We start from the raw sequence: 20,869 nt of genomic DNA on the forward strand, positions 1-20,869 counted from the left end.
TGAATAGTCCATTTATTTAACATAGCCCGATCAATAAAAGGCAATTTCTGAATGTGCATTGTAGAATGGTGTAAGTTTGTGCATAGCACTTTAACTGAAGTCCAAACATGAGCACATAAGCTAAAATGCTCATTCAGACTACATTTTTTTCCGTGGCTTTTAAAAGACCAAAAATTAGGCAAAGATTTCCAGATCCGAATGCTGATTAGGTTGTAAATACGGTGTTTTATTGTATTACCTTTGTTCATAGATTGGATATTTATTCTAATTACATCTGACAAAAGCTCAGTTAGTATCTGTCACAAGGTCATACCTCTACTAGATGACTCTGGTTAGGATTTACATAACAATTAATACTCAATGTTTAACTTTGTTTAATAGGTTTCACAAAATCACAATAAAATAATCAATTGTTATTTTTGAAGCATTAACAATGTCGTCAGATAACATAAATTGCTAAACTAGTTAATGAGAATCTCTGAACATATTTTACCTTTCTGCCTGTGGATAGCGGTAGCAGTTATGACCTGTCCTCAGATGAGCAATGATTGCAGTCCTATTGTGCTCTGCTGGTGAAAGACACTTCTTGTTGCTTACACCAAGAGGCAGGAACTTGCTGGGTGATGTGAAAACAGCAGTAGGCTGAGCAGCCCTGGCTTATTCATTCCTATGGAAACACAAGTAATACACTGGAGGGGAAAGATTTGGGGAGGGTAAAGGCTATGCTTAGTAAAAATCTCTTTCAGGCTCTGCTACATCTTGCTCATGTAAGTGAAAGGTCTTACAAAATTTGGTTATCCTTCTCATTGTGTTCAATTCAACAAATAACAAGAAGTGCAATGACACAATCTTGTAAATTAATAACAAAAACAGTTAACTTTTAAAAAAAAATATGTTATTAGTTTTTGTTTTATAATAACAACATTGTAACAGAAAGTAATGAATTGGACACAAAATTGCAGTAATAAAGAAAATAACAGTAGAGAATTATTGGGATCAAGATGAATATTACAATGCACCCAGTATAGTACAACATGGTATAATACAGTTACATAATGTAGTCAACAGCAATCCTCTCCCCCTTGCCAGTCCAATGTAAGAAACAAAAATAATTCAAAACAAATATGGTTAAATTGGTGATCAAGAATAAAAATAATGTTATATAAATCATAACCACAAAATTTTCTTGTAGAGAATATAGTGATTCAATAAACATAAATCTTACTAAACTGTGTATTGTATTGGACTACCATTGGCTCAAATTAGCCGAGGAACGATATGAAACCAACAGAGAATTAGGGATTGTTGCCCAAAAGGCGATAGGCGTACCAGGCAGTCATTTCAAAAATAGAAAGAACTCTTTTTCGTATGTCAATTAGTAGGGTAGCTATATATGATTCCCAGACTTCAAAGACACCCCCCACCCGAGATTTCTTAGATAAGGTGGCCCCTATCCATTCCTTTTGAAATACCATTATTTTTCAAGAAATAATTTGAGTAAGGGCGACTTTGATAGAATCCAATTATGTAGGATAGTCTTTTTAGCAACCATTGAAATTTTTAAGAGGAGTTTGGTGCAACCTTTAGTGCAGTTACTTTTTTAAATAAATATTATTCAAACATACACAGCCTGGCTAAAAAAGCCACACACATTATTATTGTGTTGGTCCGCCTTTAGCTTTAATTGTGACACACATTCGTTATGGTATTGTTTCAATACATTTATGCTTTGTCACAACATTTATTTCAATTCAAAGTTGCATTATTTTTTACCAAGATCTTGTATTAATGATCGGAATGTTGGACCAAGGCATAAAGTCTTCTCCAGCACATCCCAAAGATTCTCAATGGGGCCAAGGTCTTTACTCTATGGTTCAATCCCATTGGGAAAATGATGTCTCATGCACCCTAAACTGCTCTATTACATAGTCTGGAGTAGTTTATCCAATTTATCCACCCCATAAACATAGGAAGAAAACTCCATGCAAATAGTGCTCTGGGCCCTGAGCCTGGGAGCCAAGAGAACTTACCACTGATCCACCATGCTGTCCCTCAATTACTGTTTCATAACACATCTTCATTGTTTTAATAACCGTTTTCTAATTTTGGCAATTTGTTGAAGCAATTTGTGAAGCAAAACGCTAGACATTTCCCAATGCAAAAGTGCACAATACATCACGCCACATCATATGTTGTGTTTACACATGGGTTAAAAATCTGAGCTAAGAATGGCAAGGCATGTGCTTTGGGGTTTACAATTCTAAAACAGATGCTCTGCACCAACCCTGCATTCAACTGCTACATTTATATGACCAACTGCAATGTACTGCTCTAAGACGGCAAAGATTGAACATACAGTTAGGTCAATAAATATTTGGACAGAGATAACTTTTTTTTCTAATTTTCATTCTGTACATTACCACAATTAATTTGAAATGAAACAATTCAGATGCAGTTGAACTGCAGACTTTCAGCTTTATTTCAGTGGGTTGAACAAAAAAGATTGCATAAAAATGTGAGGAAATAAAGCCTTTTTTTTTTTTTTACACAATCACTTCATTTCCGGGGCTCAAAAGTAATTGGACAATGGACTCAAAGGGTATTTCATGGGCTGGTGTGGGTAATTCTTTTGTTATGTCATTATCAATTGAGCAGATAAATGGCCTGGAGTTGATTTGAGGGGGAGGTGCTTGTATGTGGAAGATTTTGCTGTGAACAGACAACATGCGGCCAAAAGAAGCTCTCCATGCAGGTGAAATAAGCCATACTTAAGCTGCAAAAACAGAAAAAACCCATCCAAGAAATCTACAGTTTGGTACATCATGAGAAAAAAAAATGAGAACGCACCGGTGAACTCAGCAACGCCAAAAGACCTGGACGTCCATGGAAGACAACGGTGGTGGATGATCGCAGAATCATTTCCATGCTGACGAGAAACCCCTTCACAACAGCCAACCAAGTGAACAACACTCTCCAGGAAGTAGGCGTATCGATATCCAAGTCCACCATAAAGAGAAGACTGCATGAAAGTAAATACAGAGGGTGCACAGCAAGGTGCAAGCCACACATAAGCCTCAAGAATAGAAAGGCTAGATTGGACTTTGCTCAAAAACATCTAAAAAAGCCAGCACAGTTCTGGAAAAACATTCTTTGGACAAAAGGAAACCAAGATCAACCTTTACCAGAATGATGGCAAGAAAAAGTATGGAGAATGCATGGAACAGCTCATGATCCAAAGCATACCACATCATCTGTAAAACATGGCGGAGGCAGTGTGATGGCTTGGGCGTGCATGGCTGCCAGTGGCACTGGGACACTAGTGTTTATTGATGATGTGACACAGGTCAGAGACAGCCTAATAAATTCTGAGGTGTTCAGAGACATACTGTCTGCTCAAATCCAGCTAAATGCAGTCACATTGATTGGGAGGCGTTTCATAAAACAGATGGACAATGACCCAAAACATACAGCCAAAGCAACCCAGGAGTTTAATAAAGCAAAGTTGAATATTCTTGAATGGCCAAGTCACTCACCTGATCTGATCCCAATTGAGCATGTATTTCTCTTGTTGCATACTAAACTTCGGACAGAAAAGCCCACAAACATCAACTGAAAGCCGCTGCAGTAAAGGCCTGGCAGAGCATTAAAAAGGAGTAAACCCAGCATCTGGTGATATCCATGAATTCAAGACTACAGGTTGTCATTGCCAGCAAAGGGTTTTCAACCAAGTATTAGAAATGAACATTTTATTTTCAGCTTTTTAATTTGTCCAATTACTTTTGAGCCGCTGAAATGAAGTGATTGTGTAAAAAAAAGAAAAAAAGGCTTTACTTTCAGGAGCGTTACAGTCTCTCTCCCCATTCGCTGTTTATTATAAAGTCACCAGAATTATGACAGCTCAGTTGCAAGACATTCCTCAAAAGCACACCAAAGCTTCCACCTGCCTTAATTAGCACTTATTTACAATACAGCTATTTTAATGGATCGCAATCTCTGATAGGTATGCTGTAATTAATGAGGCCTCTGTAGTGGCAAGGAGCCATTCACCAGCATTCTGTAATGTATTCAGCTCCATTAGTTTTATGCAACTTGCCTAAATAAAGCACACTGCAAGTGGTGGTAGACAATATATACTTTTTGTCAGTTGAGGTTATTCGTTGTCAGTCCACCTTTCTCACTAATAGACCCAGTCCTTACAAAGCATTGCCTTGAGCCTATGAATTAGTAGCTGGTTCTGATCATCTATAGTAGGGGTGTCAAACTCAAATACACAGAGGGCCAAAATTAAAAACTTGGACCAACTCACGGGCCAAGCTTTAAATTTATTGAAAAAAAAACAAATAATCTCAATAGGAAGAAAAAAGAACACAAGAGAAGATCATGCAGTAATATGCAGTGGATTGATCTAAATTTTTTAGATCGATCCACTGCATAATAATGCATGCTCTTCTCATGGGTTCTTGTCTCCTCCTATTGAGATTAATTATTTCACCTTGCTGCATTCATTGCTGCATTCATTTGGTTTCACATTGCATTCTCTGGTACAGTAAAATAATTAATATAGCAATAGCTCCATGATAATTCCTGATTATTGAGCTTAACGGTCAGTATAAACTCTGCAGTGTCCACGCATAGGCTGCTGTTCAATAGACACAAGTGATGTCACTACTACAATTCCCGGCATCACTTGCATCTATAAAATGCGGGGCCACGCATAGGCAGAGGTCCCTGGTCTAGATACGTGAGTGATGCTGGGAATTGTAGTAGCGGCATTGTACTCGTGTCTATAGAACGGCAGCTTAATATGAATTGCAGCTGGCTCGCCATTTCTACGGATTGCAGTTGCAATTCCAGCTGCAATTCATATTAGGAATACTTTTGGGGGCCAAAAAAAATGGATGTGCCGGGCCAGAGTTTGACACCTATAGCCTTCTTAAAAACCAACATCTCTTAGAAACAAAGCAGATATAAAGTTTTCAAGTACAAAACAGTTTTGAATACCAGGAAACAATGTACTATGACTAATTAACACCTATAGGGCTATGTATGTCTATCTTTGAAGACAAGGACTGTAATTACTGTACATGTAGCATGTTAGAATGATGGATGACTGGAAATACCACCGACTTTATTGACACCTACATGATTTTACATAACTGTTACAATAGGTTGTTCATTTTAGTTTCTAAAAGCTACATACATTATTTCAGTAAATATTTTCTACCTATTATTAACTAAAATGCTTGTAGTCTAATGACGGTTGAAACCCACGCAAACACAGGGAGTACATGGAAACCCAGGAAGTTTTTGACCTGTCTGAGATTCTAAGTTGGGAACAAGTGCTGCAACTGTCAGGGTGCTAAACTCTAAGCCACCGTGCTTCCCTACTCATTTGGGGAAAATTGTATAATTGAATAATCAGGGGGGCATCTAAGATATGTATGATAACTGCCCTATGGCTATGATATAACTGGCTATGATTAATATTTAGCTAAAATATCATTAATTTTGGATAGTCTGCCTGGTGGCTAGCTTTGATGATAGGGTAATTGTCTCCACCTCCCACACAAGCAAATTGCTTTTAAGCCCTCTACAGACATATTATGATTGCTGGAAACAATCTCTTGTGATCAAGTCCAGTGACAGATGAACGAACAAGTGCTTTAAACACAGGGTCATTCGGTCTTATATAAACAAGGGGGGGGGGGGCAAGCAACACGCCAATGTGGAAATGGGAAAGCACAGCAGTCATTCATCAATCTACCAGGGTGTATTGAAGAACGGCATTAGGGGACTGCTGTACACATGCTAGAAATTCAACCTGGGACATGCATGTTTCAGGCAACAATCATCTGACATGGGTAGCTTTACACTATGTTAGCACTATATAAATCACTGCTCAAAAGGTTGAATCTTTTTCAATACAAGATTCATCATAGCACAGTAAGTCAAAGTCCCCCACTTCAATCAGGCAGGTGTTTATTGCAGAAAGGGACTGGTGATCTGCCTGATCAACACTCAAGTTGTCAAATTTGGCTGAACTGTGCATACAACATTTCTTTCTATGGATACCCAGCAATACCAGGAATAGAGGAGTGAGAAAGAGTTACTATCATCCTGGCCAAGCCATCAAGACGGCTAAAGACGATATTCTGAAGGAGAAGGAAGATGATGACAGAGCGAGAACAGGTGTGTATCATGGGTTTAGTTCTGTTTTGAGAAGCATTGGGAGTGGTATAATACAAAATTTAAAAATTACAGATCCACAATATAAATAAAGCAAAAACAGGAAGATCAGAGCACTGCAGGTCCCCATGTATAGTGTCTCACCACAAAGGAGAAAAAATAAACAACAAATCTTGTCTTAATATCATCCTTAGATGAAATCACACTGAAGTTCTTCAGGAGATAAATAGTTCAGGGTACTGCACAATTACCATTTATAGATGTTTCCCAAAGGATCAATTTTTTTCACTTTTTAGGTTAATGTCCACTTTAAGTATTTCACAAAACTTCACAATTATGAAAATAAAAACAGAGTAAGGGTAACATTTTCAAACAAGTTTTCCAACACATTTTCCAAGATAGCCTATTGTATCCTTACATATAGATAATATGATAAAGAGTAATACACATACACCTATAACTAGAATAAATATCTAGAATATATATATGCCTGTATTTGTATTTATAAGTATTTATAAATATATAAGTATTTGTTTGTTCCTATTGTTAAGTGCTAAACATTCATGTAATATTACTTATCTACCGTAATGCACATGCCTTTAAAATGTGTACTTTCTTAGTTTACACAAAGTGCTTAAACCTGTTGTCAACCTAATCCTTACTGAGTTGAAGAAAATGTTCAACTTATTAACATAACGAATCCTTCTAATCCCTCCAGCCCACCAATTTAAGTCATTGAAGCATTAGCTATACCACCAGAGGCATATGAAACGTATAGAAGTAACAGGTGCAATGTAAAGAAAACAATTGAATGTTGTGCAATATACACCGCAAATTAATTAAACCACAGTAATTATATCTCAGCAAAACCTTTGACATGAGTAGTATTTGCTTTCTGAACATTCTAATTCATTGTTAGTAATTGTATTTTACCTTGGGGAAAAAAACAAAGCATAACAAGAGTTGTCAGTGTAATCCTCTATGAACAAACACTGAACTTTGGAAAGCTTTAGGTTGATCTATTTATTCTTCCGTAACAAAACTACAGGTTTGGACTCTTTATAATTACTTGATGAGTGATTTATATTAATGACGTTCAACATAAAACAGCCATTAATAGGGGGCCGCATTTGATTTAGTGTTTTTTTTTTCTTCTACACTGCCTGGACAAAAGCGTTCCCAAGCCTGTGGAAGCAGTATTGTGGTTTAGGGTTGCTTTAGCGGGAACCTTACATGCCCAAAAGGTCAGGGGACTACCTGAATATTCTGAATGACTAGGTTCAATTTTTTTTTTTTATTCTCTGATGGGACAAGCATATGTTCCTAGATGACAATGCCAGGATTTGCCAGACATAAATTGAGAAAGCAGTTTTGGGGAGGCATGAGACATCATTTTTACATGGGGATTGCCACCGCAGAGGCGGGACCTTAGGTCCACTGAGAAGGTTTAAACTTTTATAGAAATCTGGTTGGAAAAATATATAGCGACATTGCATAAGTCTATAGAAAGATTACTGTGGTAAATCAAAGCAAAAAGCAACCCAATCAAGGTATGCTTGCTGCACCTACACATATATGAAAAAATATAAAAAGTATTTAGTAATGCACTGAGAAGTGTTATTCTGTTGTTTTGGAATTCTCAAGAGGTTCCCACTGTAAAACTGTGGTTAAGCAAAGTTCAATCAGTTTATTTATTGGAAGAAGCAAAAGCTATTAGCCTAGACAACATTGACATTTTCTGCAACATGGGATGCTTGGATCGTTTTCAAATGTACTGCTGCGTATCATGCTGTTTACAAAATTACTATTTTGAATTTAAAATCTCAGGGACATGTTTTCCTTCTCCCATACACCCTTTTCTAACTGTGACAATATTAAGTATTAATACTCATTATGGTCTGTATTGTAAAATGAATCTGAACTTGTTATATTACCAGATGTTTTGGTTTATTTTGGGAATGTATCAAAAAGTAGGTATTTTTCCTTTCTGTATAACTGAGATTTGTATAGCATTGTTAAATGTGTTACCTTGCTACTCAAGAAGTTTTTACTTTTTGTTTTTACTCAAGAACCAGTCTCTGTAATAATGGTATGTTTTCATGTTTTATTCAATAAAGATTTAGGTGTGAAAAACAAGCACCCCAATAAAATATTTGATGGTGTGACTTTTTTGGGGGCCAGACAGTAGAAAGCAGACACTATTTAGCATGCCAATCTTTTTTTCATACATTAAGTTGCATTGCAATCTATTTATTTTAAATAGTCTACTGTGGCATACCTGCAACTCACAAAACCAAGCACATTGCAGCACAGTGCGATTTAGTACTCGATGACAGTGAGTGCAGTAAACTTCCTTTCTCCCCTTTCTTTATTGGTGTCAGTGGCAGCAATAATAAATCTTCCATTTATAGGTGTCAGTAGCAGTAAAATGTTCCCCTTCAGTGGTTTAAGTGACTTCTTTATCAGGCCATCTTTCAATTACAAGGAGCAGTAATGCAGAGATTGCTCATTAATAGTAAAACTGTATGTTTGCCAAAAAACACATATATAGGGAAGTTGGTTTGCTTCCTTACTGATACTAAATGGTTGTTCTTGAAGCCAGCACTTAATCCTCAAATTTACAGCAGAAGCACTTAATCTCAGTGGCAGGTCTGTTTGAACTTATCCTAAAGAATGATAACTGCCTGGATGTAAAGCCGATGTTTTGGTGTCAGTAGCTGCATGCTTTTTCCGATGTGCGACTGCAGAGAACAGTGTGATAATTATCTGGACACCGAAGCTGCATATGGACTTTGGTTCAGCGATTCATAAACTACAGAGAATCAGAACACCAACCAAACAGAATTTTTAGAACCAGGTTAGAAATGGCAGCTTACGTGATTTCTCATTGGAGGGTCCATTTTAAATTATTCAAACTGTTTTTTCAATATTTCCGCTCACCTTGTTTCCCCCACCAGTGATTCAGCAGCCTTCTGATCTCTATAGTACACTCAGAACAGAAGTCCTGAGGGGGTGAAAACAGGGTTAATTAACTGAGCTAAAACAATTACTTGCTATAAGGAAATTATAAGCTTGTTTTAAAGCTTACTTACCACTTGATAAGAATATTTAAAAAAAAAATATTTATCACAGCCTTACCATGAGTTTATTTTAAAGCAGAACTGCAGTATTACAGAAAAAAATGGCATACATACCAGGAAATTCTTATTTGAATCACCATTCTTTTTACAGAGTATTGGACTGCTGTCCTTTCAGCAGGAATTCTGTTGTATTACATAAGTCACCTATGCAATGTATAGGCTGCCAGTGGTGACCTCCTTCTGAAAATACTACTCACCTAGCTAACATGTTGATGCTTTAGCTTTAATATTTTCACCAAGCCTAAACATGTACAGAGACAAGGAATTTTGACTTTTCCCTGATCTTCATTTGCTCCACATAACTGCTATCTAGACAAAAAATATGGTGACGAGTATTTGTATTTTAAATAAACCTTAATATAGAAGAAATGTTACAGTTGTGCATTTTATAAAGACAAGAGACAAGTACAGAGAAAGAATGGGTCCTTAAGAAAAAAAAAAGTAATCCGATGTTTCAAGACAATAAAATTGTAAGCAAAATGCTTTACCAAGTGAATTTACAACAAACACTGCACCCTTTATTAAACAGGAAGCTTACAAAAAAGGGGCTTCACTTATAAAATGTTGCCTCTTTAATAAATTACTTCAGTAAAATAAAAAATATTTGAAGGATGAACAGTAACCGGGTTATGTAGAATTAAAAGGTTCCATTTCATTTCTAGTCATCTTCATGGGAGCCAGTCTTAGCAAGCTAAAAATAGAAAATACCTCTAGTTAGAAAAGGCTTAAACACAGATCACCACTATGCTATATATAATCATGAAAATGTATTTACAGGTTCACCTAAAGCAGCAAACAGAACTGAGAAAATACTTCCCACATGGTTTTCTTTTTTATCGCAGCAGTATTGGACAGACTGTATTCTCTTCAGAAACTGACACTTCCAGCAGTTTCAATGTCTTGGTCCTATATTATTCACTGGTTTCTTTTGACAATTACTAGATATCCATTATAGTCCTATAGCAGGGAACACATAAGTTTGACACTCCTGGAATCTGCTCGATCATAGCAGTGTTTGAAGGTCTCAGTGGCAGGAGAGATAAGAATTTACAATATATATTTTCTAAAAAAAATGGAGGGCCTGGTGATATCATTATTCTTTAGGTTGCATGGTAATTAAGGAACTGATAAGTCAAATTTAAAGCCATCAGGTTACTATATGTAAGCTGGGGGCCTGTCCATCACATTTAAAACAAGCTCACACAAACTAGACAAAATGTACACATCAGTATAATTAGAAGAAAAGAGAGCTTTCAAGTTTAAGTTACTAATTAGACATTACACCTATTTATTTAAAATGCTTGTCTTTTAATTAGTTACATTGCTATAAATAAAGCTTCTGTTACACATATATTGTACATTTTACAGCTGGTCCTCACATGAAAACACAGACAGTGAGCTGGCACTGGTAAGACATAACTAGCCAGGGAAAGTGGTTTAGCAGTTTTGCATTTACCAATGTGACATGCAGTGGTTCTGACAGTGGCACGCCCTCTTAAAGCTGCTATCGTTTAACAGGAGTACACTTGTCATTGTCAGATCAAAAAACTAAGACATGAAACAACCACACCAGCATGCATCTGCTTCTTTGTGCTTGGTATGTTCAGAAAACGTTTGTTCAAAAAAAAGAGAAAGCTTAGGATTAGCATAACCAGGTATCTAATGCCAATTATTACATTTACAGGAAAAAAATGTACATATAATTTTTATCATGCAGAGAATTTAATGTATAAAACTTCATTATTAAGAGTTACATTTCATATTTTAGTTATTAAATAAAAAAACACAGTCAAGTGACTGTCTTGTACGGCCTGCATGAGAGGAGTGTATCTAAAGAATGATGTTATCAGTCTGCTGCAAGCAGGAAAGATATTTTCAGCCTTTTCTACTCCCAAAATGATTGGTTTAGAGATCTTGCAGGTCAAAGAGTATGAAGAAGACGTTGGAGGCTAATCTGTGACAGACTTTTACACTGTGAGATGAATTGAGGTATGTATAATGCCTTGTAAAAGTATTCATTCTCCTTAATGTTTGTCCTGATTTGTTTCATTACATCCTGGAACTAAAGTGGATTTTTGGAGGGTTAGCATTATTTCCTTTACGCAACATGCCTACCACTTTTGTGATACACACAGCAATTCAAAAAACTAAAAACAAAAGTTTGCACTTGCATATTTACTCTCCACAAAGTCAATACTTTTGCTGCAATTAAAGCTGCAAGTCTCTTAGTGTAAGTTTTTTTTATTAGCTTAGCAGATCTAGCCACTGAGATTTAAAACCATTCCCCAAGGCTTCTAACCCTTTAAGTTGCATGGGCTGTGTACAACAATCTTCATGCCATGCCACAGATTCTTATTTGGACTGAGGTCTAGGCTTTGACTAGGCCATTCCAAGACACCACCCTGTAGCTTTAGAATATGTTTTTGATCATTAAACTGCTGGAAGGTAAACCTTCTCCCCAGACTCAAATCTCTAGTAGGCTGAAAAATGTTTTCTTTCCTTCAAAATAGACCAGTTTTCCCATTTCTACTGATAAAAAAACATCCCGAAAACATGAGGCTGCCAGTACCACCACACATAAGGGGGTATTTATAAATTATTACCCTGACTTAGATTCCCCCTGAATCTGAATTCTTTAGAATATATAGCATTTACTCCTGTGACTCCTGTGTATTGCTGGCAATTAGCCACTGGGTGGCAGAAGGAGTCTTTAGAGAAACGTAGAAGATTCAAACGGCAATCAGGGAACATGCAGTCATATTGACAGGTGAATAAATCTAAAAATCTGCATGTTTGTGGGGTTCACCAACTGCTGTTGGGCAAACTCCAAACGTCTTTTACTATGTATTTTTGTTGGTCCATTCTTCTAAAAAACACCATTTATGTTACCCTTCATGTCTTGTTCCATCTCTGATAAATGGCCTCCTTGGCAATTAATCATCTTTACCTCACCTGAACTTTGCATTTGCCCAGTTTGATGCATCTTATTTAGCGATATTGTGATATCAGGGGTTATATAAATTAATTTTCTTTGGATTTTATGGTGGAAATAAAATACTGTGTGTATATAATTTTTTACATGCACACAGGGTCTACCCTATGTGTTTTCAAAACGTTACATGATCTTTCATAGTATATAGACCAGTTCCGGCTCTATAATATAAAGAATAGAGAGATAAAGAGAGAGAGGAGAGAGGGAGAGGGATGGTGTATATACACAATATTTTATTTCCACCAGAAAATCCAAAGAAAAATACATTTTAAATTTCAGGACCAATAGGACAAATACTAAGGGGGATGATTAGGAAGATACATAGGAAGAAAGGCCGAGCTGTGGGAGACACGTATACACAATGATACCGATGTATAAATTCTGCAAAATATTAATGTTAAAACACATATATATATATATATATGTAAAGTATCTTAGCCTATGAATTATGTATCTGCCATGGATGGTGCCTGAGCAAAAAAAAGATATTGATGTGATTTCTGATTTTTTTTTTTTTTTTTTTATCATTACTTTGTATTTATATATGTGGACATATTATGCGCACACTCACAGAGTCCCAACCACACAAGAAAATGTATAAATTAATATACGAATATATATTTCCCTGTAAGCTTGGAGCCCAGAACTGCTTCTCTTGATGTAATTTCCCCTATTCATGTCCTGTGGCCATGCCTCGCGTCATGTCTTCCACACTGAAGCTTATACAAGCAACGGGGGTCCTGTCTGTATGATCATTTCCTAGGTGTTATTCATTAGCAAACATGGTAAATTTATCTACTGTAAGGTTCCCCCTGACAATAACATGATAAATAATATTTTCCACCACAGCCCTCTTCATAAAACCATATGTTTTTCAACAATACACAATACATTTTTCAAAATAATAAAATGTTTTCTACTTACATGCTGGATTTATAGGAATCATAGATCCCATCAATTGGAAAAGTGAGCCAAAAAATAAAATAAATAAAAAAAGATTGCATTAGGTACTCAGATACAAAAAATAAAAACCTCAACCAATACCAGCACAAAACCTTTAGTCATTACCTTAATAACATCAACCCAGTTCCATCCTCTTGGTAGTTCACCTTTGTGATCTAGAAATGGAAACACACAAGTTATTTTATCAATTCATAGAAATCTTACAGAAAATTAACATTCCACAGAAGTATCGTATCACATTTTATTCCTTTTCGGTGAACAAGTAGTGTTTAAAGCTGTTGCATAAATGCTACAAAAAGAAAAAAGGGTCTACATTGCTCAAAGTGCAGTTCTAATATTTCTAACTTACACAAAAAAACCCCACAAAAATCTAGTCAAACCTTTAGTACTACACTTTTAGACTATGTATTTATTAAACAGTGGCTATCCAGGGTAATCCCCTCTCTCAAGGCCTAAAAGAGACTTTAAATCTTGTTTTGGTAATATTCTTCAGTCAGTATACTCTGGTAATTACAGCATAGTCGGAACATTCAATTGCCAAACATATTCTATAGCTAATTTCAAAGGCAGAAGCTTTCACTTTAACTTGCAGAAAGTGAATGTACAGGTATTTCTCTATTACTGCTGTAAGACCAGTTTTGTGGCAGCCTGGGAAGTCCAGTAGGTTCACCATTACCATTACTTTTTAATGTTAATTCCTTTACCTATACAATATGAAGTAAAAATTGTCTACCTAAAAATAAGCACCTGCCTATTTTTGAATTATTGAAGATTGACATTTTTACAACTGTGGTTAACAATGGTAATTTTCAGATTTAACTTCTCTAAATGAGCCATTTTCAAGAGTGTCATTTCCAAGTTTACATGTGTTTCTTCATTTTTTCAGGTAAGCACCACGTGCTCAAACTGGAACTCCCACTAAAATGTAAGATCCTCTTTTACAGTCTGGACCCACCTGCCCCTTCTCCAGTCACCTACTATTGATAGGTGTAAAATGCATCTGAAAAGAAAAAACAAAAAGTTGGAAATATACTTACCTTGCAATTATCCTAACACCTAGGCGAGAACTATGTCACCACTCTTCCAAGACGATATCAAGTAAATACAGAACAGTCAAAATGCTATGAGAGGACACTCTTGAAATGAACATGATTGTGTCTGCCCCGGATAATAGCATCACACCCAGCTAAGCAGAAGATGAAGTTGAAGTAGTAATAATTTTTTTTTTTTCATTTTAGGTGAGTTTTACACCAACTATTAGCAGGTGATTTGGAAAGTAGGAGTCCAGATTATGAGAGTGGTCCTTCCATTTTAGTACCTACAGGCACTTGGAGAAATTCATCCTTATAAATATACAACACAAGCACTGATATAAGTTATTCTTTATCAACTCACTTTGTGAGTTGAGCACATGTGTGATCAAAACATCAGTAGGCTGTTGGGAAGGGGGAAGGTAGAAGGATGAGCAGAGTTGCTGGCAGGATGACTTAGGTGCTTCTGCTGTAAACTTTGAGGATTAATTGTTCCACAGTGCAGAGGTTGTTGGGGGAATATGTTATTTATCAGATACAGATGAATATTTGGAAATAGTTGAGGTTCACTTACATACAACTCGCATTGTAAGTCAGCACCAGGCATTCCCAAATACTTCTACTCATTTTGCCACACTTACCATAGAGAATTTGCGCCAAGTATAACTACAGTAACCAAAAGCTTTGTTGTTTATACTCTTCCTACCACCATTACTTGGAAGTGAAAACAGGGATTGTTTCCTGAGCAGGCGATATGAGGAAAGTGAAAACGTAATAATGTTAGAAAAAGAAACCTGTGCTTTGACTGCAGATATCAAAATAAAAATGGCTTAACACTTCCTAGTTTTGGGACATATTCTAAAAACATGTAAATTATTTTAAAAGGGACTCCCTGTTAAGCATAATGGATGAATATTCTGTTTGATAATTAATTGTTATCATATCATTCAAGTAGTATGAAAAATAGGTTGTACAGTGACCATACTGCTGCAATTATGTGGTCATTGTGAGATTTTCCAGATGAACACATCTAGTGGTACGTACCTGTTTTGTCTGCTAGTTTACGTTTTTGTGCTTTTGTCAACTGCTCCTTTTTTTCTTTTTTCTTACTAGATGAAGTTTTGTTTGTTGTTTCTATGGTGCTGTCACTTCCTGCTAATGCCTGGAAAACAAAGGAAAATAGGTTATGCAACACTATTTCAATGCCTTTGAACAAATTACATTAAATGGATACTGAAGGATAGAGCTGTAGATGCTGCTGTGATGAATTGTGTTCTTATAAATTAAGGCTTTGGGGTGTCACCCCTGGCTACACCATTTAGAGTGTAACTGACTTCTCCTTTGATCATTTGTTTCCAGGTCAGTGATTGAAAAGCTAGGAAAGCCAAGATCAGAACAAACTTTCTTTCTTACCTCTGGTAAAAAAAAACAAGGTTTCCTTTTAAATAGTCTACAAATGGGATGGTGTAACCTACTTATTAGCACCTTAATACTCTCTGTGAAAGGAGAACCACTTGTAACTTTTTAAGACTTCAATAGCAGATGGTCCTGCAATTTGACTTTAGCTTTTGAGCAGAGTTGTAGGAAAAGAGCTGTGTCAATGGCACAAGCAGAAAGTCAAATTTCTTCCATAAATCTGTACAAAGATTGCAGAGAGTGCCTACATGCAAGACACAAACATCTAATTTTTTTTAGGTTTCATAATATAATAGCTGGTTGAATAAAAAAGTAAATATTGTGAAATTAAAAAAAAAATCACCATTATTTTTTTTACCAAAGCTGTGATTGACAATTTTACAACTATATATATGCTAAACAGCTTTAAATAAATATTTACCCTATTTAGAAAAGGCATTGTGCAAAGTGCCAAATATTATGTCAGTTATTCAGAGATCTGTTCAGGCTATGATGAGCTGAAATTTGGGAACTATACTTTGCATACCATACTATGGTTTATTTTAAAACCTTATTTAAATGCCCAGGTGTCTGATTACAAAGCTACAGGCCAGTGTGGCTGTTTATTTGAATTAAATATATCTAGCTGATGTATGAAGAAATAATTATCTCTTGTGGCCAAATAAAGAACTAGCAAGGTTAAAAGTAGTAGTTGGTATTTGTTATTAAACAGTATTTACACACGCAGCAATAAATAGGTTCAGTCCAAGTTCAGAACCAATATTCAAGAAATACTTAGAAATAACTATGCTAAAATCCAAAATCTATGGCTTATTATTGCTTCAAAGGCTATCAAAAGCTGGTATGCCATACCTTTTATATAACATATGGGTGCTGGAACTTAATGTCAACATAGGAACAGTATTGATGGTCAGCAGAAGGAACCACTGAGAGCTGCAAGGGATCTACCAGGAGATTTTTATTCCTGAAAGTGTTGATTTCACATCAGACATCAGGGGGCTAATTCTAATTCAAACATTTGGCAGAGCAGGAGAACATTTTGGTTTATTGTTTTACAAAGAAAGCTTTGCTGACCTATATGTTTTTATATCAACAGGACAGCTTAAAAAAATAAATCTACGTTTTAACCTTTCTCTTTGCTAGCTAAAACTAAATGAAAGGGTTTTGACCTAAATATTGCAGGAACTATTTTGTGAAAACATTTTTCAGCCCAGACTGCTCCAATAGAACTCAATAAATTCAATATTTGGAAAAGTATCTTACCTTTTAAGTAATATTATCATTAGCATTATTATAGCCTTAACATTTTAGGAAAAGCTTAACAGCATACGTAGTCATATCACTAACTTTCAGGAAAGCTCACAATTTAATGTCCCTACCATAGTCTTAGTCTAAGGGTCATTTTAGGATTGGGAGAGGACAATTACCTATCAGTATGTATTTGCAAAGTATGAGAAATCTCAGCATAATTAGAGGAAACCCAAACATGTTGAAAATATACAAATTAAACCTTGAATGTGTCAGGCATGCTGCTGAACACTTCTCTTAACCCAGGTGCTGCATACTCACTATAGAGTTACTGTATGGCTGGTGACGTTCCATCAACTCCTCCTTATTGTCTTTGGCATATTCAAATAAGGTATAGGTCATGGATGTGCCGAGGTTGGCTTCCACCTGCTCTTGTAACCGGTTTGCAATACTCTGTTTGACAGCTGGAGAACTGGGACAGAATTCACAAATAATTATTAACAATATAAAAAACAATTAAAGACATATAAAAGAACGTCAAAAGCACATGCTTACATTTGATTGTTAAAAAATGCATTCATGGATATACTTGGTGCAGTTTCAGGATAGGTTTCTGGCCAGGATATTTCAATCAGAAAAGCCTTTCCGTCCCCCACATCACCAACCTATGCAATATTACAAAAATATAAAAAACAATTATACATAGAGTATATATGAGGAGGTAATGCAAAGAATCAAATTAGTACATTGCAATGCTTATTACCAATTCAGAAATCAATAAAATTAATGCAACCAAACTTGTTCCTTTAATATACTAATGCTTTCTGTTTAGAAATGCTACATAGTGAACGTAGACAATGAAGGGGAAAGCCAAAGCAAGCAAGATTTTTGCAGGGAGGATGGCTGTCACTGTGTCACCACTAGTCTAGGATTTCCTTACATGGGAAATGAGGAAATAAAACGTGAAACCAAATGAATTGCTGCATTAATTTGGTTTTACATTGCATTCTCTGGCACAATTCTCTAGCTTACCTGTCGGTACAAACTCCGCGGGGTCCACGCATAGGCTGCTGTTCAACAGACATGAGTGATGCCGCTACTACAATTCCCGATATTACTTGCGTCTATACAATGCAGGGCCACGCACAGGCAGAGAGGCCGCTGGTCTATAGATGCAAGTGAAGCCAGGAATTGTAGTAGATGCATCATTTAATATGAATTGCAGCTGGCCTGCCATTACTACAGATTGCAGTAGCGGCGGGCCAGCTGCCATTCATTGTAATAATTCTTTTGGGGGCCAAAAAAATGGACGTTGGGGAGCCAGATTTGGCACGCGGGCCTGAGTTTGACACCCCTGCCTTAGATCAATGATTTGATAGCCAAATGTTTATAACTGTAATTGATTTTACCATAGACCTCAGAGGTTGCAATATCTGAAGTATGCATAGGTACTACTGTGGGAATCAGCAAATTAAATATAATCATATTAAAGGTTAATGCAATTAAAACAGTAGAAGCTGAGAATGTAAACTCATGAAAAAAAAAACTTTTCTATTTGAAAGGCTACTAAAAAGCTTTCCACACTTATAACAGTCTATTTGCACATTCTTCTTCAGATTCACCTTTAAATAGACCCCTGTCTGTCTCACTTTTTTACATTTTTTGCTGGTGTTTTCTCAGCTCCAGGCTGCATCTGAAGACTGATGTGTCAAAGCAACAGTCCCCCTACAGTGGTCTCACTGATTTATCATTACTACAGCTCTGCAATCAGCATGAGCAAACATTAATCTGTAAACTAGTATAGGAATTCGGATTTATAGAGAGCAGAGGGAAGAAATGTGTATTTGTTCTACATAGCCAATAAAGAAATGTGTAAACTTTAAAGCTGCAATATGTACTAAACTTTTTTTTCCTTTTACTTCCCAATTAGTATAATTAAGAAAAACAAATTTTACCCGATATTGGAAAACTGTGGGTCCAAGCTCCTTAAAACATTCATCACCCTCATAGATAGACCGAAGAGCTTCCAGCTCCATCTAGGGAAAAAAAAAATGGTTAGGGGAATTTCAGCTCATTGACATAAAGCTCATAGGCAAAACATAAACAAGAGTCGCAAACTGGACCCTGCTTCTCTACAAACAAGAGATTTAGAAAGTATTAAAAGCAGAAGATCAGATCAGATCATCAACTAGGTAAGCAGTAAAATGTCCATGTAAAGGGTAAAAAGTATTTCCTTAAGGCAGCTCATTTCACCCTGTTAAAATCAGTTTAAAGCAGAACTGAAGTTCCACTTTTAAAAATGTTTTAATATTATTGCAGAAAGGGACAGGTGTCCCTTCTGCAATAATTATTCTTACCTGCCTGATCTCTTTGTAGAACTGGCAAAAATGGTGAGCTGTGCATCTGCAGCTAAACGCTGAATGCCAGGATGCCCATCAGTCCTGGCTTTTCCTGTGCTTGTGGAGTCTGATTGAACTCCCACATCCCTGCACAGGAGTTACATCAACCTCGCATGGCCAAAGATCACAAATAGGAAGAGAAGGAAGAAGATGCTGATTGCTGATGCAATGGAATGGAATGGAATGGAGACCGGTGAGTATAGCAGAAGTGTATCCTTCTGTAACACAAGATGTGTTCCATCACCAAACTTTCCTTTAAAAAAGTCACACAGGATTCATTCAACCAACTTATAAAAGTGCCCACTTCTTACATACCATGCCAGCTGCAGCTAATGAATGGGGGAGGCGTGCAAAGGCCTCCAGCTGACCATATACACAAACATCCCTAAGAGGTTTAACCAGTTTTAAAAATGAAACAGATTAAGGCAAACAGAGTTCACATTGGCGGTTAGCATTTCACCATTTGCAAATAAAACAAATTGAAAATGCCAAGTGTATGGCCAGCACTACAAAACTGGTCACTATGGACCACAGGTGTTATTCTGCCTCTGCAAAGCTTGGAAAAGGTGAAACTCAGAAACCAATATTTTTCTGTCTACCTAAAGAAATCTGCAGCTTTGATATTTGTGGTAAAGTGCCAGGTCATCCTAATCAGGTCAGTGGGTTCCAGTGCCCGTGTAGCTTTGTGCAGAGGCCAGTGGCCCCGCAGACCCCAGTACCTGGGCCCTTAGAGGAAAGCCAGGCCACATGACCCTCCACACCTGGATGCCCTGGGAAGGTCCAAATGCCAAGTAAGAGAATGTATGGGAAGGGGTTAATGTGGGGGGCTGGGGCCTTATTAAGAGAACCTGTCACTGTATAAAGGATTAAATGGGAAGTAAGCAGAATAAGAGAGATGACACAAGCTCTGACAGCTGTGTGTATTAGGAGATTTGACAGACACAGCCTCCAGAAATAAGGGGAAAGTAGCTGCACACAGGAAGCTGGCACAGGCAATGTCCGGCAGGCTGCTTAGTGCTTGGCAGGGTTATTTTTAGCAACATAGCAAGCTACTGAAGCTGTAACTTCACAGTGTGGGGGCTCACCTCCTGGTCCTCATTCGCAGCCATGATGTGAGTAAGGCGGCTGCTGCAGTGAAGATTTTTTAGCGCATGGGGGACACCTCACACCCTGACTTCTATCAGGTACATAGCCAGACACTGCTCCCAGTCCACATTTGCACCGCACTACGCATGCCCAGGGACACACGTCTTACGTCATGACGTTCCAGTACAAAAATGTACGTTCTGTTAAATGCCAGACAGCCATTTTTATTAAGGGAAAAGTACATCTTTGAAACGTTTGCGAACAGTGTATACTCCATAACACTTTCTACCTAATGTCTGTTTGAATTAGCTGTAAGTTATAATGGAAGCTTAACAAAAATATTTATTTAGTGGCGACAAAAACGATATACTTGTTTTGTTAGAAATATGGGAGTTGACATCTACTAAG

At 36.8% G+C, this 20,869-nt stretch overlaps 2 protein-coding genes across 3 annotated transcripts in view; both read right to left on the reverse strand.

The window, feature by feature from the left end:
• The window catches only part of LOC140327003 (uncharacterized), a 60,014-nt gene extending 50,342 nt beyond the window's left edge, over window positions 1–9,672 (reverse strand). The window contains exons 1-2 of one of the 2 annotated variants that reach the window (XM_072406117.1): window positions 9,127–9,672; window positions 494–667 (exon numbers count right to left, since the gene is read on the reverse strand). The gene's annotated coding sequence lies outside the window, so the exon portion shown is untranslated. Of the gene's footprint in view, window positions 1–493 lie in introns of both variants that reach the window. The other variant, XR_011919960.1, reaches the window with a different exon arrangement.
• Window positions 9,673–9,822: 150 nt separating this feature from the next.
• RWDD4 (RWD domain containing 4) lies at window positions 9,823–20,611 on the reverse strand. The gene is made up of 7 exons (XM_072406119.1): window positions 20,461–20,611; window positions 18,932–19,012; window positions 17,532–17,641; window positions 17,298–17,448; window positions 15,357–15,474; window positions 13,243–13,436; window positions 9,823–10,017 (listed from the first exon to the last, which is right to left on the reverse strand). The coding sequence occupies exons 1-6, from the start codon at window positions 20,482–20,484 to the stop codon at window positions 13,330–13,332; spliced, it is 591 nt and encodes a 196-aa protein (XP_072262220.1). The 5' UTR covers window positions 20,485–20,611; the 3' UTR covers window positions 9,823–10,017; window positions 13,243–13,329.
• Window positions 20,612–20,869: the final 258 nt, after the last annotated feature.

Source organism: Pyxicephalus adspersus, chromosome 3 (assembly GCF_032062135.1).
Source record: "Pyxicephalus adspersus chromosome 3, UCB_Pads_2.0, whole genome shotgun sequence".
NCBI lineage: Eukaryota > Metazoa > Chordata > Amphibia > Anura > Pyxicephalidae > Pyxicephalus > Pyxicephalus adspersus.